Source organism: Colobus angolensis, unplaced genomic scaffold (genome assembly GCF_000951035.1).
Source record: "Colobus angolensis palliatus isolate OR3802 unplaced genomic scaffold, Cang.pa_1.0 Scaffold522, whole genome shotgun sequence".
Lineage (NCBI taxonomy): Eukaryota > Metazoa > Chordata > Mammalia > Primates > Cercopithecidae > Colobus > Colobus angolensis.
The window spans coordinates 55452-72886 of record NW_012118733.1 but is presented as its reverse complement, the minus strand read 5'-3'; the positions used below and the strand labels follow the sequence as shown (position 1 = coordinate 72886).

Sequence of the window (17435 nt, the reverse complement as noted above, 5' to 3'; positions counted from 1 at the left end):
ACGCCCAGCTAATTTTTTGTATTTTTAGTAGAGATGGGGTTTCACCATGTTAGCCAAGATGGTCTCGATCTCCTGACCTTGTGATCTGCCCACCTCGGCCTCCCAAAGTGCTGGGATTACAGGCATGAACCACTGTGCCCAGCCCATGCCTAGCCTATTTTTATAGAGACAGGGTCTCGCTGTGTTGCCCAGGCTGGTCTCAAACTCCTGGACTCAAGTGATCCTCCCACCTTTGCCTCCCAAACTGCTATCATTACAGGTGTGAGCCAATGCACCTGGCCTAGTTTTATAGAGACGGGAGTCTTGCCATGTTGCCCAGGCTGGTCTCGAACTCCTGGCTTCAAGCAATCTTCCTGCTTTGGCCTCCCAAAGTGCTAGGATTACAGGCATGAGCTACTGTGTCTGGTCTAAAGTCTTTATTGATAACATTTTGAGTGATACTGATTAAAAAATAAAAAAGTTTTATCATAGGTATTTGTGTTAGCTTTTTTATTGTTGTATAACAAAATACCACAAGCATAATGGCTGAAAATGACACATATCTCACACTGGGTACAATTTAAGCTGGGTCCTTTCCTTAGGGTTTCACATTGCTATAATCCAGGTGTCAGCTGGGGCTGCAGTGTGTCTCATCAAAGGGCCAATTGGGGAAACAGACTGACTTCCAAACTCCCTCAACGTGGCTGGCAGAATTCATCTTTAACTGTAGAACTGAGGTCTGTTTTCCTTGATGACCTTTGGCACTGAGTTGGGAGCTGCTCTCACCTAGGGGCTGCCTGCAGCTCCTTGTTACTTGGCTTAATCGGTAGACTGTCTTACAACATGGCGGCTTGCTTCTTTAAAGCCAACAAGGGCTTCTCCAGTCTGCTAAGATGGTGTCTTATATAGAACATAACACAGGATTGACTTCCCATCACTTTTACTATATTCTTTGGGTTAGAAACAAGTCAGGTCTCCCATCTCAGCACTTTGAGAGGCCGAGGTGGGTGGATCACTTGAGGTCAGGAGTTCGAGACTAACCCGGCCAACATGGTGAACCCCCATTTCTACTAAAAATACAAAAAAATTAGCCAGGCATGGTGGCTAATCCCACCACTTGTAATCCTAGCTACTAGGGAGGCTGAGGCAAGAGTCACTTGAACCCGGGAGGTGGAGGCTACAGCGAGCTAAGATTGTGCCACTGCACTCCAGCCTGGGTGACAAAGTGAGACTTCATCTCAACAACAACAACAACAGCAAGAAGTCAGGTCTTGCCTACACTCAAAGTGAGGGGATTGTATAGGGTATAACGGGTGATACATGGAGATCATGGGGCCCATCTTAGAATTCTGCTTACTATAGCATTCTAATAATCTCTAATGGATGTCTAATAAGCAGCAGAGAATATTTTCAGTTTTATCTTCATTGAGTACCACTTTTTTAGATTTATAACTAATAAAACATTATTTTTATTTTAATTACCTTTCCTTCACTTTCTTGTGAGGATTTAGAAATCAGTCTGTACATTTATCCTGGAATGTATTTTTCTGTGGGCTTACTTGGGTGTGATGTGAGTACACAGAGTTTACATGCATCTCACTGAAACCGTTTTTTTTTTTCCTTGCAGCACTCTAGGGGCTGTGGTAACATAGGCTGGGCATGGTGACTCACACCTGTAATCCCAGCACTCTGTGAGGCTGAAGCAGGCAGATCACTTGAGGTCAGGAGTTTGAGACCAGCCTGGGCAACACTGTGAAACTCCGTCTCTACTATAAAAGTACAAAAATTAGCTGGGCATGGTGGTGTATGCCTATAGTCCCAGCTACTCAGAGGTTGAGGTGGGAGAATTGCTTGAACCCAGGAGTTAGAAGTTGCAGTGAGCTGAGATCCTGCCACTGCACTCCAGCCTGGGTGACAGAGCGAGACTCAGTCTTAAATAAATAAATAGAATAACAAAGTAAAGGAACTTAAATTCTTAACTCTTGGTTTAATGTTACTTGACTTCCAAAGACTAACAGATTAGTCATATATAGTGCCGGTGCAGGTATAGGGAAACTGGCACTCAAGCTGTTAAGTTTAGTTTGACAATGTATCAAAATTAAGAATTTGCATTTGCTTTGATCTAGCAATTCCATTTGTAAGGATTTATCCTGCAGAAATATTTGGTTAAGAATATTCAAAGCAGAATTGTTTAAAGTCAAGTAAGTAGAAGAAACCTAAATTTTCATGAGCGCTATTGATTAGATATCAAGTCACTGATGCAACGGGATTTTACATAGTTGATTAAAAGAATGAGGAGTGGCTGGGTGCAGTGGATCACACCTGTAATCCCAACACTTTGGGAGGCCGAGGTAGGCGGATTACCTGAGGTCAGGAGTTCGAGACCAGCATGACCAACATGGAGAAACCCTGTCTCTACCAAAAATACAAAATTAGCTGGGCATGGTGGCCCATGCCTGTAATATCAGCTACTTGGGAGGCTGAGGCAGGAGAATCACTTTAACCTGGGAGGTGGAGATTGCAGTGAGCCAAGATCGCACCATTGTACTCCAGCCTGGGCAACAAGAGAGCGAAATTCCATCTCAAAAAAAAAAACCAGAACGAGGCACATGTATTATGGCCATGAAAATTTTTCTATAAGTTTGAAAACTTCAATTATTTTTAAGAGCATTAAAAGAAAAATTTCCTTGTAAATAAAGTAATATATTTTTCCTGGTCCATAAAGAAAATAGGACCCGGAAAGAGTAGATCTTATATTTAAACAAGACAAGGCTTTGATTGTGTTAATTCAAAATAAAATATGACAAGGAAAAAAATTAACTTTTTGTTAAATTCGTTGTACTCAAGTTGGAACTCCTGGCTTCTTTCTTAGATACATATTATCTAATTTTATGTTGCTGTTGTTGAGACAGGATGTCTATTGCTCAGGCTGGAGTGCAGTGACACAATCATGCTCACTGCAGCCTTGACTTCCTGAATTCAAGGGATCCTCCCGCCTCAGCCTTCTGAGTAGCTGGGACTGTAGGCATGTGCCACCTAATATTTTGTATTCTTTGTAGAGATGGGGTTTTGCTATGTTGCCTAGGCTGGCCTCCTGGACTCAAGTGATCTGTCCACTTTGGCCTCCCAAAGTGTTGTGATTACAGGTTTGAGCCACCACACCCAGCCTCCAAGTTTTAATATAAATATATTTCTTAATTTCACTGTGGAAGGGGTCACATGACAGTAAAAGAATGCTTTAGAAATTGTAATATCTGGCCGGGCGCGGTGGCTCAAGCCTGTAATCCCAGCACTTTGGGAGGCCGAGACTGGCGGATCACGAGGTCAGGAGATCAAGACCATCCTGGCTAACACGGTGAAACCCCGTCTCTACTAAAAAATACAAAAATCTACCCGGGCAAGGTGGCGGGCGCCTGTAGTCCCAGCTACTCGGGAGGCTGAGGCAGGAGAATGGTGGGAACCTGGGAGGCGGAGCTTGCAGTGAGCTGAAATCCAGCCACTGCACTCCAGCCCCAGCGACAGAGCGAGACTCCATCTCAAAAAAAAAAAAAAAAAAAAATTGTAATATCTACAATGAATGGATCATTGGGACATCACCAGAAACTTTTCCTATATTCTATAAAGAATACAGGAAAATCCTTATAAAGTTATCTTGAAGTACAGGAGCAATTTCTAACATTTTGGTTTTTTTGGCAAAGCACAATGTAGCTTTAATAAAACTAATGAGGACCAGGTTGTCATCTACAAGGACTAGACATCTTAATATCTGTTTTCTATTGGAGGGCTGGAGGGGCAGGGTACATCCGAGCACTCTGGAATCTGTTTTCCGTGTGTGATGTATAGGTTGAAAGGCAGTCTTCCATTTGCACAAAGGGAAAGTAACAAAATTGTTTAAATTAACCAGAAGTCTGTAACGAGGTTAAGGGCTAAATGTTGTCATTTCTTGTTTATCATTAGGAACACGTGATGATGGTAGTGCTGGTAATGAGGGTGACTGGGCTCAGCAATGATCGTAGTGCACCTAAGTTTTGAGGCCTAATTTTCTAGTTTCTAGAAATGAGGTTAGAAACAAGAGTACTGATCAAAATCTCCCTTGGCTATTACTATTAATATGGTTTGCGTCTAGAATGACACAGAAAGCTCATTATCCATGTCTTGTCTAACGGCCATGAGGAAAACAGAAATTTAGCCTTGCGTAACGAGGAGGGTATGAAGCAAGGATACTGACATTTCTAAATGTCTGAAATCCGATTTGAGGCTGGGCACACTGGCTCACACCTGTAATTCCAGCACTTTGGGAGGCCCAGGTGGGAGGATTGCTCAAGCCCAGCAGTTTGAAACCAGCCTGGGCAACACGGCAAGACCCCATCTCTGCAAAAAATATAAAACACTAGCCAGGCATGGTGGTGCGCACCTATGATCCCAGCTACTGAAGAGGCTGAGGTGGGAGGATCGCTTGAACCCAGGAAGTTGAGGCTGCACTGAGTCATGTTCACACCACTGCAGTCCAGCCTGGGTCACAGAGCGAGACCCTGTCTCAAAAAATCAATCAATCGATCAACCCAATTGTGGCAGATGAAAAAGTTGGCAGTTTGATTTGGAGCTCATGAAAAGTTTCAATTAATCTTTTCCCATATTTTGAATTTCTAGAACAAGGAGATTGGCTTTCACAGAGGTTTGGGTTGGGTTCTGTTTTCTTCACAAGAACTTCAGAGTGCACTACAACAGGAAAATCATACTCTAGATGGAATCAAGGTCAATCTGTTTGTATACCAGATACATCTATGATATACATGTAGCTAATATCTGATTATGTATCAATTAAATAGATCATAAATGTGGAATGATGGGGACTTTGAGAGATTTGTCACTGAAGCTGCCTTCATGCTTATTAGAATGGTCGGGTAGAAGAGTTCCCAGTTTTTTTTTTTTTTTTTTTGAGATGGTGTCTCGCTCTGTCACCCAGGCTGGAGTGCAGTGGCCAGATGCTCACTGCAAGCTCCGCCTCCCGGGTTTATGGCATTCTCCTGCCTCAGCCTCCCGAGTAGCTGGGACTACAGGTGCCTGCCACCATGCCTGGTGAGTTTTTTGTATTTTTTTAGTAGAGACGGGGTTTCACCGTGTTAGCCAGGATGGTCTTGATCTCCTGACCTCATGATCCACCCGTCTCGGCCTCCCAAAGTGCTGGGATTACAGGCTTGATCCACTGCGCTCGGTGAGTTCCCAGTTTTAAAGGAGAAGTACAAGAAGACCCGTAATGGTTAGCAAGATATATAGAACACAGGGGACCTAGCAGCGCACTTCTGAAGTCAGGTAAGCTGGGACTGAAATCTTGTCTTTCCCACTGATTATGTGATCTTGGGCCAGATTGATTTACTACTTTACTTTTTCATTTATTTGTTTTCATCGTGACTGGGCCTTTCTATGCTGCAGGTTAGTCTTGAACCCCTGGCCTCAAGCTGTCCTCTTGCCTCATCCTCACAAAGTGCTGGGGTTATAGGATTAAGCCACTGTGACTCACCCAATTTACAATTTTTAATGGAGGGTGAGGGAGTCATAAGAACAACAAAGATGGTAAAGGGAATTTGAAGAGAAAATGAATAAAAGAACAAGGTACAAATAAAAACCACCTGAGTTCTTTTTACTGACTCCCTCATAAAGAGGTGATTTTCAGATGGAATGTTTTCGCAGACATTGCCTTTCCTTCCTTACAGTGCTTATTTTTTTCAGCTCCAGGTTCAAGCTCAAAGGCCTAAAGTTTTCCAAACATCTGATGAAGAGGAAGATTTTTGAGACTGTCCCAGCCTATTACATAAAGGAAACATAACCAAGAATTTTATCTAAAGGTTTTTATTTGAAACAAATATCTGCACCAAGCAAGGGCTTATTTTCCCCACCCCAAATTAAAACACAGCGCAACAGGGGCCACATTTATTTGGCAGGACAGTTCCATTTTGTGAACATCCTCCTCCTCACTGTGGTTGGGGTGACTGGACTCCTAAGCAGCTGTTCTTACACAAAATATTAACCCAAACTACGTGTCACACAAAAGGCAGTGGTCTTGACTGTGGATGTGGGTCAGCATGTTCCATAAATGCTGAAAGGTGGGAGAAGCACAAATACAACGCAGTCTTTAAAAAAACTAAATAATTCAAAGTAAAACTTTCTATCCCCACCCCTTCCCCACCCTTGCCTTCTCCAATAATAAAAAGTAGCATCCAGATTTGGTTTGTATCCTGACCATTCACAAAGTGTTGCTCAGGTGCAGTCCCACTAGCCACCAGTGTGGGAGTTCTGACCTGCTCCCTTTCTGACCTGGGCCAGTTCACCCATCCTCAGGCAACCTGGTGGTCCCCCGCTCCCAGGAGGTCACCATATTGATGCCGAACTTAGTGCAGATACCCTGTCAGCATAATGATCAGCTGCTCTAAAGGTCTCTTCCATCTCCTCAATCCTATGCTGATAACAGTCCCCCTTTCCTCCTGGGGCTCTCGCCTCTTCCTCTGAGTGGTCCCCTGTACCTTCCCCAGGGAGAGCCATGAGGCTCATCTGGGTCCATAGCTGCTGGTTCTGCTGGTTGGTAGCTTCCAGGTGCTCCTAATGGGCCAGGAAAGAGAGTGAGAAGGCACAGAGGTTGCCAAGTCATCCCCCTCGGGGCCCCACCCTCAGTAACTCCCTCACCTGAGTCTCCTGCAGCTCTTGGTGGGCCATCTTGGCCACTGCTTTGCCCTGAGCTTCCTGCTGCTGCAGCTGGTCCACGAACTGGGTCTGCAGCAGTAACTGCCTGTGCAGCGCCTCCTTCTTGGAGGTCAGCTGCTGAAAGGTGGCCAGGTACTGCTGCAGGTGACCCAAGTACTGGTCTCGCTGCTGCTGCAGACTCTGAGACTCTTGGCTCTTCAGCTCCACCTGCAGGAAGACCCTGGGCATGAGGGTAGCTGGTGGCTGGCTTCCAGATTCTGGGCCCATTAATAGGGCAGAGAGGGCACTGTGGGGCTCTGTGGCCTGCCCAGGTCCCTGGCTCCTTGCTCCAGGCCTAAGTGACTGCCTCCCTTGCCTGGAACCCCATGCCTCTTTCCTCAGCCTCAAATCTCACATCCTCTTCTCACCATTTAAACTGTAGGCCACAGACTGGTGGAAAAGCAGAGGGAGCCAACCACCATCTGCTGAGTGTGCTACATGCCTAATGTTTCCACGTATTATCTCATTTAATCCTCAAACCCTCTGCAAGGAAAAAGCTCACTTCCTTTTTAAGTGAAAGAAACCAAGACTTAGAGATGCAAGGTGGTTCAATGGTGAGCAGTGGAGCCGAGGTTGGAATTCAGGTTGAATCTAAGGAGGCTCTTATAACACTGTCTCTTTCCTTATGACTAGGGGGCTCCATGCCTCTAGCTGGGATGATGACATTCAGACCTGGGAGGAACCCAGGGCTACCCACCTCTAAAATTCGGAGGGCAAGAAGCAAGAAACAGTCACAGCACTGCCCTGGAGGGTGCTGGGGTCACCTGTCCCCCAGGCTGGAGCTGCCTCTGGCCTCGCACCTCCCTTCCCCAGAGACTGGTGCCCACCTCCTAGCCCTTATTGGATGGGGTGGGGGTTACTATCTGCTTCAGCTTGGCCAGCTGCTCCTAGAACTGGCGATTCTGGGAGACTGCGCGGCTGATGGCGGTGTGGTCGTTCTGCACAGAGGACCTGCGTGCCTCTCCCTGCTCCTCCCAGAGTTCTGCTTTCCGCTCCTGCGGCCTCTACTGCTCCCGGTTCAGGCGACTCAAGCCCTCACTGGCTTCCACCTGGGCTTGGAGCAGTCCTGCCAGACTCTCCAGCTCCTTTCACAGGTGCTTGACCTCAGCTTATAGCTGCTGCTCCACCTCCGAGGGTCCTGCTGGGGGCTCCAAGTGTAGGGGTTCAGCTGAGAAAGGAAGCAGACAATAAGGGCCTCTGGATTCTCAAAAAACCCTCCTCTTGGTGCACAGCTCCTCTCAGGCTCTGCAAACTTGGCCTCCCTGCTAAGGATCCCTTGCACCCGATGGTAGCCAATCTTCCAAGCCCCTTTCAGATAGAGAGCACTGTGGGTGGCTGACAATCGGCACTCCTCCCTCTTTGCTGATGGGGATACTGAGGCTCATGGAGATGACAAGACTTGCTGTCTCCTGGCACAGACCTCTCTCCCTCTGCCTCAAAGTCCTTCCATGCACCCACCTCCCTGGGGCATTCTAAGGCACCCCCACAGCCCTCTGATGCCGGTCCTGCTTTGAAGTCACCCCAACCCCAGCTCACCCATCTGGTTCTTCAGTTCAGCCAAGCTTGTCTCCAGCTCCTGTACCTGATGCAGGTCATGCTTCTTTTCCTTCTTCAATGCACAAATCTGCCCAAAGCACAGGGGGAAAGGGCCCTGGAGAAGAGGGGCTGGTGGCTGGGCAGGCTACCATCTTCCTCTCTGCCCCCACCTCCACAAAGCCCAGACCCATGACCACTTCTGGCTGTGTTCCTCCCATTGCACAGATGCTCAGAAGGATCAAGTGACCTCTCTTAGGCAGGGACTGAAGGGTCAGGTCTCACCTGCTCCGACGTCTCCTGCATCCTCTGCCACACATGGCATGCTCTCCATGGAGATACTCAGCACACTGGTCTCTCCATTTGTAGATACTGCAGCCACTCCATAAACTGTGAGAATTGACACGGAAGTTAGGAAGGGCTGTCACTGGTCCTCACCTACTCCTGGCCACCTGGCGTCATCATCCTTCCACGTCCCTCCTTCTGCAAAGCCTCACGGGCCCCAGGTATGCTTCCAGCTGTGCCCGCTCTTCCATGGCCTGCTGTAACTGCTGGTTAGCATCCAGGGCTTCGCAGCAGCTAGACAACTGAATGGTGAAGTGGGAGAAGTTTCGATCTGGGGAGCCCAGACCATTTCACATAGTGCCTTTAAATGGGCTAGGGTTAGACTCCATGTACAACTCAGTCAATAACGATCTCTGTCAAGTTGCTTTGCTTTAGAAACAAAAAATTAAATAATTTTAAAGAGCTCGCAGGCCAGGCATGGTGGCTCATGTCTGTAATCCCAAAACTTTGGGAGGCTGAAGCGGGTGGATTCCTCGAGCTCAGGAGTTCCAGACCGGCCTGGGCAACATGGCGAAGCCTCGTCTCTACAAATACAAATTAGCCAGGTGCAGTGGCATGCACCTGTAGTTCCAGTTATTTGAGAGGCTGAGGCTTCAGCCTGGGAGGTGGAGGTTGCAGTAAGCCAAGATAGCACCACCACACTCCAGCTTGGATCACAGAGTGAGACCTCATCTCAAAAAAAAAAAAAAAAGAAAAAAGAAAAAAGATGATCACAACTCTCTCTTATTACCACGGAATAGTGAAAGTGTTGGCTTGAACACTGAAGGAAATACACAGACTCATGAGCTAGCCATATAAATGTAATCTATAAAATAATGGCTTTCATCCATGATGCTTTAAGAAAAAAAATTTAAGCCCTAACCTTGAGATTCTGATTCCCCAGGCCTATGACAGGGTCTCAGTTTGTAGATTTTTAGCAGTCTCTAGAGGATTCTATGGCAGGAGCAGAACAAGGACTCAAATTTTCCAGCTCTTGGCTGGAGCGTCCCCATATCCAGCATGATCCCTAGACCATGGCCCCAGCTGGATGGGGCTCCCACTACCCTGGAGCTACAGCCTCTTGCCTGCTGAAGCATAAGGTCAGCAATCTCCAGTTTGTTTTTCAGCTCCTCCAAGTCACGCTGCATCCCTGCCTTGTGGGTCAGCGCAACTGGAAGCTACTCTGCCTAAGCTGAGTTCTCCTGCTTCAGCTCCTTATTGCTGTTGCTATGGCCAGAGGCAGCAGAGAAAGGAATGAATGAAGAATAGAAAGGATTGCTTTGGTGATCAACCCTCTACCCTCACCCCACAACCACAAAACCGTGGCACTGGAAGAGACCCCAGGAATCAAATGTCACAGGTGGCAGGCCAGAGAGGAGACATGAGTTGCCCGAATCTACAGCATGAGTGAGGGGCACGGATGGCACTAGAGCTTAGCGGTGCACGCATGCAGACCTGTACGACCACCTCACCATGCTCACCTGCACCACGCCCCCGCTCGCAGCACGCCACCCACGCTAAGGGCCCCAGACCTCCCATTCCTCCTTCCCCCATCCTAGTTGTTCTTGTCTAACTTCAGCCTGAGGGCATCTCTGTCTCTGCTTAACTGGTTATTGTCCTGCAAATACAGAAATGTAAAGTCAGGATACAGCAGGCAGAGGAGCAGCTGGCTGAGCAGGAACGACAGCTACAGTGACTATTCCAAAGTAACACTTTGTCACTCTCAATCATGCCTGACATGTTTTCAAGGCATTTCCAAGCCCATGGTCTCATTTGTTTCTCAGATAACTCAGTAAGGGTAGAAGGGACAGGAAAAGAGACCTAATTTATAGCTGGCTAGCAGAGAGGCCCAGAGAGATCAGAGAATATTGCTATCATTCTTATTGTTATGACTACCACTGTTTGAACCTTTATTGAGTGCTTCACCAGGCATCATGCTAACAACCCCATTTAATCCTCACAACCACCATAGGAGACAGTTACTATTATCACCTCTATTGTGTAGATGAAAAACATGGGGTATTAGAGGTTAAGTGCTTGCCCAAGATCACTCAGACAGAGCTGGGATCTAAACAACCAGGTATATCTGATTCTCCATGCCCATGTTTTCACTGTGAGGCAGGAAAATAGGGTCTGGAGGCAGGGAACATAAGGCCAGTTCACACTTCAGCTATAACCGGAAATATCCTCTCCATAGGGCGTACGCGTAAATGACTTTGTAACTTCATCCTCTCCAGTTACATAGGGCATACCCGAAGTAACCAGTGGAATCCTCTAAGGGGTCATTAACTCCCCCAAAATTTTGTAACGGGGCCTTTGAGCCCCTGTGCTCGGGCGCGCTCCCACACTGTGGAGTGTGCTTTCATTTTTTATAAATTCCTTCATTCCTTCCTTGCTTTGTTTGTGCGTTTTGTCCAATTCTTTGTTCAAGACGCCAAGAACCTGGATGCCCTCCACCTTTAACAGCTGGGGGTGGAGGCACAGATAGAAAGGGGGATAATCTTGTGTTCACTTTTTGAAGAGTACATTTGCATAGTCCAAAACTCAGAAAATACAGAACGGAAATATATCCCAGCCAACCTGTTCCTCTCTCCTGAGTTTTTTACAAATCCTTGCAGACATGTTTTATGTGTATTATCATGGTACACACATACACACACACACACACACATGTGTGTTCCCACTCTCTACACAAATGGTAACATACTAAAGATACTTTTCTGTATCTTCATGGTACAAGTATCCTAACCCCAACCTAGGACTTGGTCAATGCCACAGCCAGGTAAGGGCAGGGCAGGCATTTGGCCTCCAAGCTCCGTGTCCAGTGCTTGCTCCCCACAGTGTCCCCCAACCTACCCACAGCAGCTGACACAGTCCCAGGCTGCCTCTAATGACCACACACAAAAGCAGTGAGAAATGGCTCATGCTGCCTTCTGGGTGGGACATGCCTTCCTGCAGAAGGAACCTTTAGGCTCACTCCTCCATCTGGAAAGCCGGGCTGCCAGGGTATGGTTAGACGGTTGACTCACCCTATTTGTCTTCTTCTACTCCCCCTTCAACTCTCCCACACACCGTTAGAAATACTGCAGGCGGCTGGTCAGATCCTTGGCCTCTTCTGGAATGAGAGAGGTTGAGATGGGGCTCAAAGAACTTCCCCTAAAGGTCTGTCAACGTGTCAAGTTGAAGGATGACGGGGTGCCCAGGTTCCCACCTTCAAACTTCCTGGTGGCATGCTGGGTGTAGTACAACACTGTCTGCAGCTGAGTTTTCTCACCTGTAAGGATTTGTATTGTATGAACCTGAGCCTTTGGGAGAAAAACCAAGCCAGGCGTGATGGCTATTGCCTGCAATCCCTTTGGGAGGCTGAGGTGGGTGGATCACCTGAGCTCAGGAGTTCAAGACCGGACTGGCCAACATGATGAAACCCTGTCTCTACTAAAAACACAAAAACTAGCCAGGCATGGTGGTGGACACCTATAATCCCAGCTACTTGGGAGGCTGAGGCAGGGGAATCACTTGAACCAGGGAGGTGGAGGTTGCAGTGAGCCAAAATCGTGCCACTACACTTCAGCCTGGGCAACAGAATAAGACTCAGTCTCTAAATAAATAAACAAATACACAAAGGTTTCCATTTAATAAGCACTCAAAGCCCTTTACCAGTTTAAAATAAATACAAGCCCCTTGTAAAGTAAGGCTAAATGCTAAGTGATGGGGGAGAGAAAAAGGACATAAGTAACTCTTACTCTCATGAAGTTAATGACTAAATCCTATTTTTCTAGAATCACCTGGCCTCTCTAAGCCCTGTGAATGAAACTGAATTTCTCACTCAATACCTGGCTATGACTTGCAATCATGAAAACCAAGTATTGTGTTATGTCACCGTGTATTGCTTGTTACCTGAATTCCACACTAGGCTGGGATCAAGGGTTGCATCTTTCATGATTTTCTCCATAACCTGTGTGTTTCTTATCCCAGACCAAACTAAGCTTTTTTCTAGAGTTCTGCAATTTACAGTTAGTATATAAGAGTGGTTCTCAAAAATGTAGTCTCTGGACTAGCAGCACTAGCAGAACCTGGGAACTTCTTATAAATGCGAATTCTCAGGCCCCACCCTGGACCTGATGAATCAGAAACTCTGGACTACGGCTCAGCAATCTGTGCCGCAGTAATGCCTCCAGGTGTTCAAGAACCTTGGGCATACAGCAGGTAGTAAAATGTGTTTCCTTCTGTAGGTCCAAAGCCAGGGATACTATATGTTCTGTCTCAATATGAAACAACGACATGCAATTAAAAGACGTAATTCTCCTTCCTACTCCCACCCTCCATCCAATGTGTTTTATTTTTATGAGTTAAATAAGAAAACGAGTGGCAATCGGAGATTTCGTCTAAAACGTATATTTACAGGTATCAGTTATCATCCAGCCTGATCTCATCCAATATCATTTTTATCCTCTTACATCTAAAGTTTTAGAAAAGGATCTTCACAATGTAAGTCTCAGGCACACTAGGAGTTCTATAACAAAACACCAAGTAGACCAGAATGTCCAAACTTGCTGGAGAAGAAAAGTGGAATCATTGGCTATATTTTCAAATTGCATTCAACAGGAAATTTAAGTTTTTTTTTTTTTTGAAACGGAGTCTCGCTCTGTCACCCAGGCTGGAGTGCAGTGGCCGGATCTCAGCTCACTGCAAGCTCCGCCTCCCGGGTTTATGGCATTCTCCTGCCTCAGCCTCCCGAGTAGCTGGGACTACAGGTGCCTGCCACCATGCCTGGTGAGTTTTTTGTATTTTTTTAGTAGAGACGGGGTTTCACCGTGTTAGCCAGGATGGTCTCGATCTCCTGACCTCGTGATCCGCCCGTCTCGGCCTCCCAAAGTGCTGGGATTACAGGCTTGAGCCACCGTGCCAAAGCAGACTCCTGGTAGGCACATTTCGTAGAGCTGCAAAAATGCAGACCTAAACAGTTCCATCTGTTCAATATCAAAACAAAAGTCCTGTAAACCTCAGATGGTGAGTGTAATACTTCAGCACTAGCACCAAAGCCTCAAATATGAAAAGATACCAAGAACACCACTAGCAAACAAAACTAAACTCTTGGCCTGGAGCAGTAGCTCATGCCATAATTCCAGCACTTTGGCAAGCCAAGGTGGGAGGATTACTTGAAGTCAGGAGTTCAAGACCAGACTGGGCAGCATAGTGAATTCACATCTCCACAAAATGTTTTAAAAATCAGCTGGGTGTGGCAGCACACTTCCCGGGGCTGCTGTGCCATTGCTAGAACCTTCTCTACGGAGAGTATCGAGTACTTCTCCCTGTAGCACTTTCCCTGTCTGGAATCCTGCAATTGTCACAGTGGCCCAAGATCCAAGAAGGCAGGGCAGGAGCATCGTGTTCCCTTCCCAGCAGATGCAAGGGAGGCTGGGGGGTGATGCACAAGCCTGTGGGAGGGTGAGGGGCAGGAGGGGTGCCTGGTGAGCCTCTGTTGACTGCTTGCTGCCTCAGCTGGAAGATCAGGACCCAATGTCTATTACAGGTTAAATTACAGAAGTATTTCGAGTTTCAGATTTTTTTCAGATTTTGGAATTCGAAAATCTGAAATCCGAAATGCTCCAATGAGCATTTCCTTTGAACCTGGCCTGTGAACATCATGTCCGCACTTAAACAGTTTTGGATTTTGAAGCATTTCAGATTTCGGATTTTCGGATGAGGGATGCTATATTACCTTCTGAATGGGGCCACTCATTCAGGAAAGTCCAGAGCTTGGGGACATGGAGCTGCAGGCCCAAGAGGTGATTTCTGTGGTGGCTTCCAGTGTGGAAGGGCCTACAAAGTGGTTTAAGGCAAGCCACAAAATAGGAAACCCAATATTTAGCTAATGGAACACTGATAAAACCTGCTCAAGATGTCTATCTCTATTAATTCAAATGGAGCCAAGCCAATGCATTATTATCATTTTTAAAAGGCACCAGTCCCTCTGCAAAAGCACTGAGTTGTATCATGAATCATCAGTGGTGGTTTTTTAGGGATATGAAGAAGGGGTTTTCACAACAGCTCACACGACACACTATCTTCCAAATCTCTAAATATTTCTCTCCCCAGCCCATTCCTCTCCGTAGTTGTCCAAATCCCTCCCTCTTTTCTCTTGTTGTCTCTGAAACTCAAAACCATGGTTTTTCTGTATCCCGCCCTCCCCTTCATGGACCACCTGGGAAGCCCCCTGGTTCCCCAGGGTGTCCCCTCCTCCCCTCCTGGGATCCCTGATCTTTCCTCAAATGGACCAGTTTGGCCTCTCTTAGTTTCTCCAACTCTGTGTCTCAACCTTTCTTCCTTCACTACACAATAACAGGAGGCAAAGAGCCCGCAAACCAGGGAACCTCCCTTTCCAGAAGGGAGGAGAGAGGTGACTACAAATATATGGTTACGATTTTCTTCCCTGGCACCACTGTTTCCATGGGCAGCGCTGAGCCCCAGTCCTGGCAGACCTCAGAACCAGGCTCTCATGAGCTGGGGCAAGTGGGGCCTAGGGAGCCTCTGGGTTGAGGACCTTGCGTCCTATTCTGCAATTGCCCTGCTGATTTGGCTCACTGCAACCTCTGCCTCACGGGCTCAAGTGATCCTTCTACCTCAGCCTCCCAAGTAGCTGGGATTTGGGCTACCATGCTTGGCTAGTTTTTGTATTTTTTGGTACAGATGGGGTTTCACCTGTAGCCCAGGCTGGTCTCGAACTTCTTGGCTAGAGTGATTTACCCTCCTCAGCCTCCCAAAGTGCTGGGATTACAGGTGTGAACCGCTGCGCCTGGCCTTGTGCCAGCTTTTAAATATCAACAAGGACAGATTAGAGAACAGCAGAAGAGGGTGAGCAGCATGATGAGGTGATACAGAAATAATTTACATGAAGAACTGGGCATGCTTGACTTTTTTTTTTAAAGCCAATGTGGGCTGGGCATGGGGGTTATGCCTATAATCCCAGCACTTTGGGAGGCCGAAGCTGGTGAAACCCCATCTCTACTAAAAATAAAAAAATTAGCGGGGCATGGTGGTGGGCTCCTGTAATCCCAGCTACTCAGGAGGCTGAGGCAGGAGAATTGCTTGAACTCGTAAGGCAGAGGTTACAGTGAGCCGAGATTGCACCACTGCACTCTAGCCTGGGTAACAGAGCGAGACTATGTCTCAACAATAACAGCAACAACAACAATGCCATTCTGTGACGGTTAATTAAGAAAATAGGGTCAGGCGCAGTGGCTCACCTGTGTAATCCCAGCACTTTGGGAGGCCGAGGCAGGTGGATCACCTGCAGTCAGGAATTCGAAACCAGCTTGGTCAACATGGTGAAACCCCATCTCTACTAAAAATACAAAAATTAGCCCGGTGTGGTGGCATGCGCCTGTAATTCCAGCTACTCGGGCAACTGATGCAGGAGAATCGCTTGAACCTGGGAGGCGGAGGTTGCAGTTAGCTGATATTGGCTATTGCACTCCAGCCTGGGCAACAAGAGTGAAACACTGTCTCAAAAAAAAAAAAAAAAAAAAAAAAAAAAAAAAAGAAAAAAAGAAAAAAAGGAAAAAATGTATGTATGCACCAGACCTCAACATCAGGTTGGGAGCATTTCTGAGATTTGGAGCTATTCAGCAATGGAAGCTCCTGGTACACACATCAGGTATTCACAATACCCTTTCTCAGGTGTTTGGTCACTGCTAGTGAGCCTGCCTGGATCAGTGTTTCCCAAATGGCAGTCATTTGCATCTTCCCATTTTTTGCGGGGTGGGGTGGGGTGTGGGAGTATATACCCTGTACCAGATTTTTAAAAATTGACATTAAAAATACATGTTTAAAATGTGTAAAGTGCACTAATCTTAAGTGCACTGGATGTATTTTTTATTCATATATATACTTTTGTTATTCATCAGCCAGGTCAAAATACAGAACCAGCACCCCAGAGGGTTCCCTCCTCTTCTTTCCCAGTCAGTAATCTCCTACCTAACCACTGTTCTTACTTCAATCACTGTCAACTAGTTTTGCACGTTCTTGAACTGCATATAAAGTGTCTCAATTGTTACTTAACATTTTTCTTGAAGTGCACTTGTTTTTTGCCACTTTTTATTTGACCTAAGAAATAACATTAAAGAAACAATGGTTTGACGTGATAGGCATTTCCCTCCTAATGCGCACTAAAAACACTTAATTATTTGAAAAAAGAAGTTTCTTCGTGTACCAACTAATATATTCTCCTCGGCCACCGTTGGTAACCGGACTACATTTTGTTTCTCAAAGCAACCAGATGATTTCTGAGGTCATTTGCAGCTCGAACACGGAATGACTTTGTGGTGATCGAGTAGCCAAAAGTTCACGGAACGCACTGTCACAATTGTGATTCCGCTATAGTGCCTTGCATCCATCCAACACTTGTTTAATACCTATATTTAATACCTAATACCTTCGACTGTCCTAGGCTGTGCACACAGAAGACTAAACCTCACTTCCTGAGTTGAAGTGGGGGAAATAGAGGAGTAAATCATTTCACGATGTGTGGTTAAGTGCTGCAGCTCAGGTAACCACCGGCACACAGAGAAAGGGCGGTTTCTGGAGACAGGGCGGAGAGGAAACCGTGGGTGGGCATTTCCCAGAGCAGCCTCTGCCAGCCACTGTAATTTGATCACTTTGCCACAGAACAGCAGCTGCAGTCAACCTCAGCCTCTCTTAGCAACCTGAGTGCCCCGCCCAGGTGCCTTACTATTGGTCTCGTGGAGCGGGATGGGCAGCTCTGCCGTGCAATCCCAGCTCGCAGCCCTTGCTCCGCGTGTACTCACGGGAAGACTCGCAGGCGTTACCGTCCTCCCGCGTGCCCCGCCCACCCCGGGGCA

General features: G+C 46.8%; 2 protein-coding genes and 1 pseudogene across 2 annotated transcripts in view; 1 reads left to right on the top strand and 2 right to left on the bottom strand.

Moving 5' to 3' along the window:
* LOC105525232 (golgin subfamily A member 8K-like) overlaps window positions 1-6945 on the bottom strand; it is an 11474-nt gene extending 4529 nt beyond the window's left edge. The window contains exons 1-2 of the mRNA XM_011960768.1: window positions 6661-6945; window positions 6382-6576 (exon numbers count right to left, since the gene is read on the bottom strand). Coding sequence (XP_011816158.1) covers window positions 6382-6576; window positions 6661-6945 — 480 coding nt within the window. The remainder of the gene's footprint in view (window positions 1-6381; window positions 6577-6660) is intronic.
* A 799-nt stretch (window positions 6946-7744) lies between these two features.
* LOC105525229 (golgin subfamily A member 2-like protein 4) lies at window positions 7745-10049 on the bottom strand. Its single transcript, XM_011960767.1, is given in 8 exon segments — window positions 7745-8025; window positions 8254-8341; window positions 8536-8567; window positions 8570-8604; window positions 8606-8640; window positions 8748-8837; window positions 9660-9801; window positions 10030-10049. Coding segments are annotated over 8 exon segments (723 nt in total).
* A 4293-nt stretch (window positions 10050-14342) lies between these two features.
* Window positions 14343-17435, top strand: part of LOC105525228 — a 46869-nt pseudogene continuing 43776 nt past the window's right edge.